Below are 12,837 nucleotides of genomic sequence, written 5' to 3'. Positions count from 1 at the left end.
GATAATTAAATACGAGGGCGGAAAGTTGGATACATCGACAAGATGCAATAAAAAACGATCAAAGCAGTAATATATTTTGTACCAGAAACAGTTAGAGAAATAAATATGTTTCAGAAATGGAAGACCGCTGATGGTTGAGCACTAAAATCGCTGACTACAGGTCCTTTGAAGTAGGTTCAGATCAAGACTAACGGTTTGGTTGCAGGGCAGTTTCAGTCATTTTTCTCACGAAAAATGTAAATATGAGCAATTTATCTTAAAAAGTTGTTGTTTCAAATCGCCGGATATTTGCAATTTAATACAGTTGATGAGAAAATTCCTCGGCCATTTAGTCAGCACATCACCAAGAACGTTGCTTAAGGTGCACCGTAAAGGGTGACAAATCTTACATCCAAAAAAGTGAAGCTGGGTCTGGGTCTAAATTTTAATGGAGAGAAGGGAGGTGGATTTGTCAGGCATTAATTCCTGAAGAAAAGGTTGCTGGTAAGATTATTTGAATACAGCAAAGCCCCGAAATCTATCTGCCAAGAGGAGGAATGCTTTCGTGGCGGGCATTCTGAGAGAAACTAGCTTGTACTAACGTTACACTTGAGAAAAGCACGAAAATCAACATGTAGCCAGTCCATTCGCCTAGATACGGCGTAAGAAGGTGTTTTAAAAAACTTGCAGTTTATTGAGGTCTGATTTAGAGGCAACACTCTAAGCAGGCGAGGCATGTAAAAGAATGGGTTGCAAGATAAAATGTACAGATTCTCTTTTTCCGCTCAAGGTCCACAGACGAGAACGGCTCAATATGGCAGCCGAAATGTGCGCGCTGCAAGTGACAATGGTATTGAAACTACTAAGAGAGTGAGACCACGGATCATCATTTTGCTACTAGTTTCAACTACTGCGAGTTTTTACTAGTCGATTTATTTTATTAGCCTAAGTCTAACCAGGGTAATTTTTTGAAATATGGTGCAATCGCACTTCACACCGAGAGGTGGCGCTGTTATTTTGCAAAGTCAAGAATTCAAAGCTAAGTTCGTAAATTTGTGGATTTGATGAATAAGCGAAATCGAAACTGGTCAGCCAGAGCATTTCATAAATGGAATAAATGCTTATTTTGGTTTTAAAAGATACAGTATATTTATTTTTACAATTCCCAGTCTTGTTTGCAACATGTTACTTATTTTTTACGTAAAAATATAACAAACTTTTAAGAAATAAAGCTTACGCAACGCTTATCAAGGAACACTAAAAGTAACGACGTTTTTAGCTCGACCGTTGTTGCCACACGGCGAATCTTAATAACTATTCAAAACATTACATTATGTTGCCACTTAGGAAACGTTAATAATTATATAGAAACATTAAATTATGTTCCACTAAAAATTCACAAAGTTGTTATCAGCGAGTGAATTTGAGCATTGCGGTTTTTTACAGTGTTGAAATTCAGCCTCTAATTCATATATACACTATTTACAGTCTTTTAGAAATGCAGAATATTGAAACTTACGATGTCTTGGTCACGTGACGTGAACCAGCTAGTAGGAAAGTATCTTTCAGAAATAGAGAGTGAATTAATGTTCAAGGCAAAATTTTGTACAAATTTAACTGCAGATACTTGAGTTATTTAAATAAATTCATTTAATGTTGAAATTTCGCTTTCATAATTTACGTAAATTGAAAAATAACCTTGAAAACTCATTTTTAAAATTAAAGTCACATGCTGCGGGCCGAAACAGAGTGAAATCAGAGATCATGACTTTGCTACTAGCTTCAACTACTATGAGGTTTTACTAGTTGATTTAGTTTATTACCCTAAGGCCAATCACAGTAATTTTTTGAATTATGGTGCAATCGCACCTTACGATCGGAGGCGGGGCAGTTATTTTGGCAAAGTCGGGAGTTCCTAGCTAAATTCGTAAATTCACAAAGTTCTTATCAGCGAATGAATTGAGCACTGCGGTCTTTAAATCTTGAAATTCAGTTTCTAATACATTCTGCATATCTAAAAGTCTGTGTAAATTTAGATATGCAGAATGTTGAAATTTGCAAGACAGTGAGAGATTGTATATCGTAATAAACATTTCTTCTGTCGTGCTACTACTGGGAGTATTGCTGAGATTAGTAACCAGTACGTTAAGAGTTGAAATGCCATAAGCCAATAACTTGTTTTTTGTGGCCATATAGATACATTTTGATGTATCAGATCCAAGGGCAAAAGATAAGTAATGTTGAAGAAACCGTTAGCCGTAGAAAACTGACTGAATGTGGCGTCATCAAACAAGGCGAGACAGTGAGATTGGTATGAATTGGTATGAATTGAGGTATCAATGAGTATATAGTCCTGAGGACTTTTACTCAGAAGTTATTTACCCTGCGGGGTACGTCTTAGTGAGAAATAAATCCACTTTATTTAAAGTTTCTGTTGAAAACATCGTCGCATGGGTGGAGACAGTGAGATTGAGCAGCAAAGACTTTTATAGCAAGAACTGATTACATTTCGGATCACATCACAAGAATGTTTAATTAAATTTCAGATACATAACGGATTAACAATCGGATGCTGGGTTAAGATTTGAACGCATTTCCAGGAGTAACTGGGCAATAGAGATCAGATGACGGATCGCTTCTGAGAATACAAGAAGTAAAGATTATTATATTAGAAAATTTATCGCTTTGCTATTTTTAGAACGAAGACGACGGGCTGAGTCGTAGCTAGGGTTTTCAGCGCCCAGGGACAACTGAAGATTTCGCGCCCCCTACTGCTTTCCAAGAATGGAAAACATTTAATTCTAAAATGTCGTAACATCAGTTTGGCGCCCCTTGGATTCTGCGCCCGGAGACAGATGCCCCCCTTGCCCCCCTCTAGCTACGCCCCTGACAGACGGGAGTTAAAGGGCTATTGTTAATTTATTGTTAGAACGGTAGATATATTATATTTTACATATATATATATATATATACATATCCACCCGCCTTTACCGGTCTTAAAATCTCTTAAAAGTCTTAATTTCTTTACATCCACGATCATTGGTTGTAGTCATATACTTACAAAAGTGTCTTAATTGACGAAAATATTTATGTTTTGACAATGTCAAATTTTAGAAAAAGTCATTTTAAACAAATAACGAAATTTAATTTTGGATGCGGTATCCCAGTTCCCATACTAATATCTGGGAAAGTTTTATACTCCTTATGAACAATTTCAAAATTTAACTAATTTCAAAATTGCTTTGGATGTCATTTTCAACCTGTATGGAGATATCCATTAACCTCTAAGATAGCTAAGTTAGAATAATTCAAGGAAATAAATTGAAAGATGTGCATAAAAAAAATGTGTGTAACTTAACAGGCTGTAGAAAGAAGTCATGGTGTCCACATCAAATATTTTTAGATTTTATTTAATAGAAATAAAAATATTTTATGTGTTAAAGTGTTTCTATGTTGAAAGTGTATTCTGTATTGAAATAAAATACGATAAACGTAAATATAATAAAATTCTTTCCTTTGCATCGCACTAGCAACACTACGGGAAGGAATAAACGGTCAAGTATCTGGATTTTTTTAATATTCGTAACAGCCGTGTTTCTAGTTATGTAATCTGGATGTTTAAATTTCCATTCCACTTGGATATTTAAATTTCCATAGATTTTCAAAAAATCTAAAAAGCGTCAAGGCTAAGACTGAGATTATCTACAGTAGTTAAATATGAAACGATAAAGGGTAAATCTGGAAGTTTTCAGGTTGCTGTGGTAACAGCAATTCATTTCCTGCAAAATAACAATTTCAGTTAAACGTTAAAACCGATTTTAAAGTGGCATCTTAATTAACGAAAGATACGAGTATTACGAACAAAGGAGTTATCTGTTTTCATGATTGCGATGCCTAAAGAAGCAAAATTGCTGTGCGTAAACATTACAAAAATTAGTTAAAAACGTAATGTTATGGCAAGCCACAAATGAAAAATGCAATATTTCTAACCTTTTTTCAAGAAACTCTAAATGGTTTCATTTACTTAGGTTATTAAAAAAGGCTTTAATTCCTTTTATCAAACAGCATGATCAACACAAGGGCATTTTATTTTGACTAGAACTGGATAGCAATAATTATGCGAGGTATACTGTCCACTATTTGGAAAACTAGGGCATTGATTTTATGCCTAAGCTGGATAGAGTCCCTAACATTCCCTCATTGTATAGAAATTGAAATTTTGAAACTAGTAGGCCAGAAACGAATTTCTGCAGCAATTTTAATAAACATGTCGAAGAATTCATTTGACGATATTATTATCTAGATTTTAGTTTGATATGAAATGCAGTAATCACTTTAAAAGTTTTGAAATTTGTTTCATTGTTATCCGAGATGTTAATTTACATTTTTGTACAGAAGTTTAAAACTGTCTAAGGAATTTATAATGTTTATTGAAAAATAAGTGACTTAAGTTGACTGCGTTTTCAAAAGTTAATTATATAGAAAAGAACAAATAATAAGAAATATACACTGAATTAAATGGTTTCAATAAATTTACCTCGTAACTTCTTCGAAAGGAAAATCAATATTTCTGTATTCATCGAAGAGTTGCTGCACCTTTTCCGAGCGATAGTTTTTCAAATCCACATAGAGAAACTGTAAAAGAATTCAATGTAGAAATGAGAATAGATATTGAAAATAGATCCTATGAAACACCTAACTGTTGATTGAAAATGTTGCAGGGTCAGATACAACACTAACAAATTCTTTCGTATCTATTTATTTGTCTATATCTGTTAAATTATATCTGTTAAATTATATTATTATTATATAAATATGTTAAATTATATGACAACAACTACATATTGACTTATAATAATGAATGTAAAAATTATTTTTACTGAAATCTCATCAGTGGCAGAACTAATTGATAGTTATTAATTCGTTCTGGGTTGGATTTCCAGCAGATGACACAGAAAGTCCTCCGTGAAGGTATTTCTCCTTTTAGGCAGACAGCCATCATTTTTTTTCCGATATTCAAACAGCTTACTTTCGTATAGTGTCTTACTTTATCTCGTCTAGTCTCTAGAATATAACTACATGTCGCAGCGACTCCTCCCTCATTTGACATAATGACGTGTGCCACCTTTCAACGAATTATAAGTCATCATACCTTCCGCAGAAATCATTACGAAGAACATGGTTACGAAGAAAGCCAAAAGGAAAAAGAAATGGGGGTGAAGTGTATATTCTAAAATCTAAAGTAACAGACTATAGGAAATGGGTTCATTCTATAAGGTTTTCCCTAGGCCTGGAACTGGTTCTGAAAATAACTTATCGTTTAGTTATCACATATCAAAGTTTTCACATTGTTTATTTAGTTATCACATATCCATTTAGTTTCTTCTTCCGTAAAATGAAACTTAAAGGGATTTCGTTTTCATTGATTATTACGAGCTAGTACCACTGACAACGTAATATGCAGTTTTTTTTTTTTTTTTTTCTCGTACCAGCAAGTTATCTTGCGTATCGTGTAGCCTGAGGGTCACGCAAGTTGAAAAAAATGTCCTTTTTCATGGATCTTCCGTTGACAATGCTGACAATGAGCACAGTGACTATGCAAAAGGGGAGATTTCGATGAGATAACAGCGTGTTTGTTCCTCAAAATAAAACAAGTTCTTGAAATCAAGCACGGAACTCAAACAAAGCACTTTTCTGATTCAGAGAAGACGATGAGCTCAGCTAAGCAAAACAAAGGATTCCGCGGTCTTTCTTTTACACAATGTTTTTCTTTTCCTCAACGAGTTATTGTAAAAGTGGTAATATTGTTAATGTTTTTTTTTTTGGGGGGGGGGATAATCAATCAAGGCAAAGCATTTAATGGCCAACTGCCTTCTTTCTAAATTTCTAAGACAAACTGGCTCGTTGTTTACTCAGTTCATGACAAAACCAAGAAAACGCTCATGCAGTTAGCCTTCTTGCTGGAATTTGAATCCAAATCAAACTATTAGTGCTCGACGATCTGGTCCACTCGACAGCCAAGTATTTTTAAAACAGGCAAGGAAAGATGGATATTGCAGTGCAGACATTATTCAGACTTCAATGTATACTGCGGGAAAAAAAAAAAAAAAAAAAAAAAAGACAGTTGTATATATCCCGTTCTACTGAGCCGATTGACGAAATTCAACATGCGTTTTTCATGTCTCGAAAGCGCGATTTAAAATATGTTTTATATTTATATACAGCATTGCTCTAATATAGGTATTTTGACACAAAATAGGACTTTTTCTGAAATTGCATACCAATTTTTTTCCATATTTCGAGTCTACGACTCAAATTACGCCAAACTACCAAGTTTTGTAAAAATCGCACTAGCAGGTTTTAAAAAATAGCTCTCAAAATTTTAGCACCTTAATGTTAATTAAGTTTGGTATATATTTATTAATCTTTCTTTTTATACTAAACTTATTTGATTCTTCTTTCACAGTTCATTCCAACTAAAATTCACCCATTTTTTATGATTTATTTTTAAAATTTGTATTTTTAACAATTTTTATAAATTTTTCGAAATCATTTTTGAATTATAATCTATAAATTTTTAAAGCAGACGTATTTCTAAGCATACCTGCAAAAAATTACAGTTTTTTTATTAAAGTTTTCCGAAAATACACGTGAATTAATATATTGGGGCGTTTTGAAATTTGGGATATTTGTTGAAAGCGATTAAACGTCAAATGTAGTTTAGACACTTTGCTAAAATTATTTGGAAGTAGAAACGAAGTGACTTTTTTCCCGCTCATGCACAATGTAAAAAGGTAGGAACGAGGTGCCTTTTTTTTCCGCTCCGGCATAATGGAAGGGAACGGAAATTTGGTTGCCACATATTAAGAAGTTCGCCAAGTCAATTATTCTTGGCAAAAACTGAAAAAAATTGTCCCAAGAAAAATTTTTGAATTTATCCGTAAATTTCGCACCAAATTTTACAAAATTTAATATCTAGGCATAATTTGAGTCGTAGAATCGAAGTATGTAAAAAAATTGTATGTTTTTTTTTAAAAAAGTCCGATTTTGTGTCAAAATACTTATGTTAGAATAGTTGAATGTTAGAATATAAATCTAATGTATATCCTAAGTCGCGCTTTCGAGACATGAAGAATGCAATTTGAATTTCGTCAGTCGACCCAGTAGAACGGGAGATATAGAACTGTTAGCTTAGCTTGCTTTCTTTAAAAAATATTCTTCACTTATGCTAATAAATCTTTATTCTCGCATTACTTAAATATCACTGAGACGGTACAAAGAAAATACAAATTACTGTGCGCACTTAAAAAAAAACATTACCGTTCAAATCGGCTTCCATCAAAATACACTCTCGTTGCCACTCGGGCAAAATATATTTAAAATAAAATTAATGCGTTGCGTTTATAGAACTGACCCCCCTTTTTTTTGCAGTATACATAATCATTTTTCTGTAAAAAATTAAACACATTTCGAAAAACAGTTTAATTCTAATAATTAATTAATATTCTTTTTACACGATGTCTTTTTTTGTATTATTCAATAAAAAATAGCGTTATCACTTTCCTTTTAAACGCAGTTTAGTTTTAATGATTAATACGTTCTTTTGATAAGATATACTAAGCATTGCAAATTTGATGCAAAAAATCCCCCTTAAGTTATAAGTCTCTTATAAAGACCTTGATTGTTAAAATTCGATTGGATTATAAATAATATTACAGTCAAAGTCACAAATTTATCTTTTGTTGTTTAGGTTTGTATCGTGCATTGTTATATTTTTCAAATGTTTAAATAATGCTAAACGAAACATATGCATATTATATAAGATTTTACCCAAATTTGTTATGAAATCATGACACAACTTCTCAAAATAAGTGTGCGAAAAACTTTTTATAATTTTTCTCGAAACGATAATTTTGCAGATTCATGATTGATCCCGTCGTGTCGGCGAAATATAAGCTTTAATTTTAAAATGTGCAATAACATTTACATAGTTTGAAGCTACATGTATTACTTCCTCGCATTTGTTAGATTTTATCTTTAAAATTAGCGTATAAGTTGAACAGTTGATGGGTTAATTTGATTACATAAATTCTGCTACATGCAACCCATTATGGCACCAAACTGTGAGTAATTCTTTTTTTTTTTTTTTTCATCTAATAGAATATGCGAAGATGATCAAGAAATCCATATATTTATCATTTTCAAGATGCAACGCGAAAAGCTGCAGGAAGAGCAAAAGTATTCGTGTCAGAAAAAAAATTTATGATTCCCGGTTACCATTTCTAAAAACATTGCATTTTATTTACATTTGAGTAGGAAAATTCTCATCCATTAAATTTTTAATATCCATTAAATATTAAAAATGTACTCAAAAAATTGCTGACTAGAATAGTTGTTGCTCACTTGTCTGACCTATAGACGCAAAATTACTGCTTACTGTTTAATTAAAAACAGATGAAGCTGGCTCTTTTCCATTACAGAATAACAAGCGCCGAATAATTTTCTGTGGAAGGACATGTGCTAACTTATTTCTTCAACCGAAAAAATTCACTTACGTAATCAACTTATAATTTAGAAAAAAAAATACTGTTATAAGAGATAAGACAAACCATTTAATTAATATAACTGCGGGACCGATAAGCAGCAATACTGGCGCATATATCTTTTCGTAGAAAATGCTTTGGCAGGTGTTATTCTGCAACCAAAAAGATCCTATCTTGTTTTATTTTAGTTAACTTTCCAGTAAAATAAAAACAATGTGCTTTAAACACAACTTTTGTCTAAGATCTTATTTCTTACCTTGTCGGTTATCTGACGTAAGAAATCATCTTTTTCTTGGTGTCCGGTAACGGGGTATATGACCCAACTTGAGTAAATAGCCAGTACGCCTCCTGGTAATAGAACCCTCTTTGCTTCTTCGAAAAACGATTCCGAATGCAGCCAATGGAAGCATGTGCCAGCAGTCAGCAATTGAACTGATAAGTCTTTCACTGGCAAGTCTTCTCCTCTAGACAATCTGTGAACGTTTGTTATTGTACCGTTAGTAATAATTAATGTTCACTGGACAAAAGAAAGAGATCTGAACAATAATGAAACGGCGTATCTCAGAAGTCTGCGATGAAATTGGCACATGTAAACTGCACGTAGTCTTAATTCTATCTTTTCAAGCACCCAATCTAGTTTTAAAACGAATTTATTTGAAAATCAAAGCAAAATAATTTGATTTTAAGAATTCTAACATCTCATTGGCAAAATTCAAACTACATCAAAACAAAACAGAAAGAATGTTCTATTTCACATTGTTATCACTCATAGTTTTCTAAAATCAATGCACGTTTTGCTACTTTTTCCGTTGACATTCAGAAAAAAAAAAGTCTAAAATTTAGCTAGTTTTTTATATTTACCATCCTGTAAATTAACAGGAAAAGACATATGGTTTCCATCTTCAATTCGCTTGTTCTTAAGGAGATTGTTATTATAATCAAGATTTTATTACATTTCGTTATAAGAATTCTTACATTAGTTTATAATTCATCCTTAAAAATGTATCGTTTATGCAACAGCTAGCCTTTTTAGTATGGTAACTGTTTGCAAATTTAACAAAAGTCCGTATTTTGTCTTTGGGAGATTTTTAGATTACTTAGATTACTGCAAACTATTCTAAGGCTATCTATAATAAGGGGTGAGATTCTTTCTTTGTGGACCTTTTATGGAAACTGCCTTGTATTCGCTTTACACGTGGAGAAATAACGAAAACCTCCATGCAACCAAGCGTTAGCCAGGATTTGAAGCTGGGTTGAGCTCAGGAGTCTTAACACTCGGTCGTTGGAGGGATTAATTTTTTTAACTGAAAAATAAAATAATTCATAAAAATATTTTAGAACCTGTTATATTTTTCATAGTGAGATTTTTTTTCCTTAGAGTTGAAAGAATATAAATAAAAATATTACTGTCTTATTTTTACAGATTATTAACCAATGCCAGAAAATGAATATCAAGATATAAGGAACAATATCTGAAACAGAGCTTTCATTCATCTTATTTAAATTCCTTGAAAATTGAAATTCGCATGATATTTGAAAATCTGTATATCCCTTTCTTATGTGCTGCGAATCAGTGACGGAAAAATAATGAATGGGCAAAGATATGATCAAATGGGCAATTTCTGAAAAACCAGTTTCTCCTATTATTGTTTTTTTGGATTTATTGTGCTACCAAAAAGCATACAAAATAGTGAGTTCAAAAATATATCCTTTGCAACAATGGATGCTATCCATATTTTCTCAGAAACCAGATATATTTAATAATTGGCTTTAAAATTTGTTAATTTTCTTTTGAAGATACGATAAGATTTCTTTAGATTTATACGTATGGCAACTGTGATTCAGAGCAAATTCCGGAGGTGTATATGTAGATATCATAAATACAAAAGTAAGTTATTACTATAGTAGTTGGTAGTTTGAATATGGCAAAGTACTCATGGACTACCTGCTTAAAAGGACGATGCTTTCGTGGAGGGCTTCAGGCGCCCATCAGCGGCCGACAAATATACACCCAACAAACATCCAAACCTTCTCCGGGATATGGATATGACACCGTACTTAACGATATGACAAACAGCAGCTTTAACCACTACACCGACCGAGACGCCATATTCTAAAATGTCTTCGTTGCAAGTCGGATCAAATGTGATAATTTTTAATATACTAGCTGCTTATGCGACTAGAAGCCTAAAATATTTATCATATACAGTTAGTCACAAAAGTCTGCGTACAGACTAAATTTGAAATTAAAAAAACACTTAAAGCATAGAAAAATGTATTTTAATCATTGCATTTTTTTCTTCTATTAGCTAAAATTGTAAGCTTAAATAAAAAGTAAATAATATCAGTGTAATACTTTTTACATTTTTTCAAAAATATATTTTGTCAAAAGAACTCAGAAATTCCTTCCAATAAGTCTGCGTACACTTGCACTACAAAAAAAAAAATATATATATATATATATAAGTTTTTTACATTACTTCAATACTTTGTAGGATATCCTTTATTCTTCAAAAAACAGCTTGCAGACGTCTGGGCATTGACTGAACTAGTTTTTCAGTGTCATCCGACGTAAATTTCGCCCATTCTTCCTGCAATTTACTAATTAGCTGATTTCACGACGTAATATTGTATTTTCGAATTCGTTTCTCCAATTTTGCCCACAAATGTTCGATTGGATTGAGGTCTGGTGACTGTGGAGGAGTACGCAACTGTATATCTTTTCTTTCTATTTGTCTCGGAAATGTATGGCTTAGACCTAGGTTTGCGTTCATGATAATCGGCCTTTCGCAGCACTTTTCGTACAGTTTCAGGAGAAATTTCCTTGTTGTTAGTTAAAAAAATGTCTTTTGCAATGCTTGCAGCAGAAAATTTAGGATTTTCGTAAAAGATTTAATTCGTAAAAGAGTTTTTCTTTCTTCTCTCTGCCTTAGCTTCTTCGGTTTCCCACATCTTGGTTTTACAACAAGACTACCAATGTCAAGATAGTTTTGAATAACCCTTTGCAAACTAGAAAATGGTTTTCCAATGGTTTTACCAATATAACGAAGAGTTTTACCTTCATCTCCCAATTTGATAATTAGTTGTCTCGTAACTAAAGGAATTTCTTTATTGGTTGTCATTTTCGTCAAAGAAAATAGAAATAACAACTTCCAATCAACGTGAAATTCGCTTCGGAAGTCAATGACCTTGAAAGTGTAACCTTCTTTGCATTCTCAAGTTTGAAGTTTAAAAGTTAGATAAAAAATCCCCCGCCTCCTTCGCGTCGTACACAAACTTTATTGGCTTTGATTTCTGGCCACTTATCTTTTAAAAATTAGTGTACATAAATTATTAGATATGAAAATATTACAGTTAAATAATTTCAAAGTTCCTTATTGAAACTAAATATTTAAAAAATAAAACTTTAAGAAACTACCCTTTTCGCACCTTAAAATTTAGATTTGATGTTACTTTTTTTGATGTACGCAGACTTTATTGACTAACATATGAAGTTTAAACTACAGTTGTTATATACATAATGATTTTAATGAGATCAGCTAGTATCCTTTCATTAAGATATTTAATATTTATAATTAGACATCTCATGATTTAAATGCATTTTTATTTAAAACGATCAAATTGAAAAATAAAATATTAAGAACTGCGTTTATTACTTTCAAATCTCTTAGTTTATAATCAGTAACAGATAGATTGAATGTGAAAGTAAAATATCTCACTCTTTGCCTAAAGACAACACGTCACTAAAGACAAATATTTTATTTCAGGTAGCGGCAACGCATTACTTTTAAACTGCCGAGTTTGTTGATTAAATTATATTTTGTTGTATTATACTTCACAAAATGGCAATACACATACGCGAACTCGTTGCTTTAAATCATTCATTGGTTGATCTTTACATTATGGTAACTTGGCGATTTTTTGGCGAAAATTTGGCGACTAACTCTCCTACAGCAACCCTCTATTTTTTTTTTTCCCCGCCGCCATTTTGTCTTCACGAAGTAAAGACATGTTTCTTTTCTTTTTATCTCCTGAACACTTCTTCCAACAATCTACTAGCCGAATTACACTTATGCTAGAAATTTTATCAAACAAAACTACTTAATCATGACAAATATTCACTGCAAAATTAGGAAAAACTGCACAATACCATCCTCCTTACGCATTTTTCAAAATAACACATACACATAAACCATGTACACGCCGACTTATTTTTACTTAAAAAAACATCCCAGAATTGCACAAAAATGGCATTGCGCACACTCTTCACTATATCCATGTACACTGCTTTTTTCTCATAAATTAAAAAAATTTC

General features: G+C 32.4%; 1 protein-coding gene across 2 annotated transcripts in view; it reads right to left on the bottom strand.

The window, feature by feature from the left end:
- The window catches only part of LOC118197134 (putative methyltransferase DDB_G0268948), a 34,589-nt gene that overhangs the window by 14,161 nt on the left and 7,591 nt on the right, over nucleotides 1-12,837 (bottom strand). For both annotated transcript variants that reach the window (XM_035368635.2, XM_035368636.2), the window contains exons 3-4: nucleotides 8,779-8,995; nucleotides 4,517-4,614 (exon numbers count right to left, since the gene is read on the bottom strand). In XM_035368635.2, the coding sequence (XP_035224526.1) occupies nucleotides 4,517-4,614; nucleotides 8,779-8,995 (315 nt within the window). The remainder of the gene's footprint in view (nucleotides 1-4,516; nucleotides 4,615-8,778; nucleotides 8,996-12,837) is intronic.

Source organism: Stegodyphus dumicola, chromosome 4, assembly GCF_044657685.1.
Source record: "Stegodyphus dumicola isolate Sdum_Otavi_A_Nest chromosome 4, ASM4465768v1".
In the NCBI taxonomy this organism is placed as follows: domain Eukaryota; kingdom Metazoa; phylum Arthropoda; class Arachnida; order Araneae; family Eresidae; genus Stegodyphus; species Stegodyphus dumicola.
This window is presented reverse-complemented; position numbering and strand designations above follow the sequence as displayed.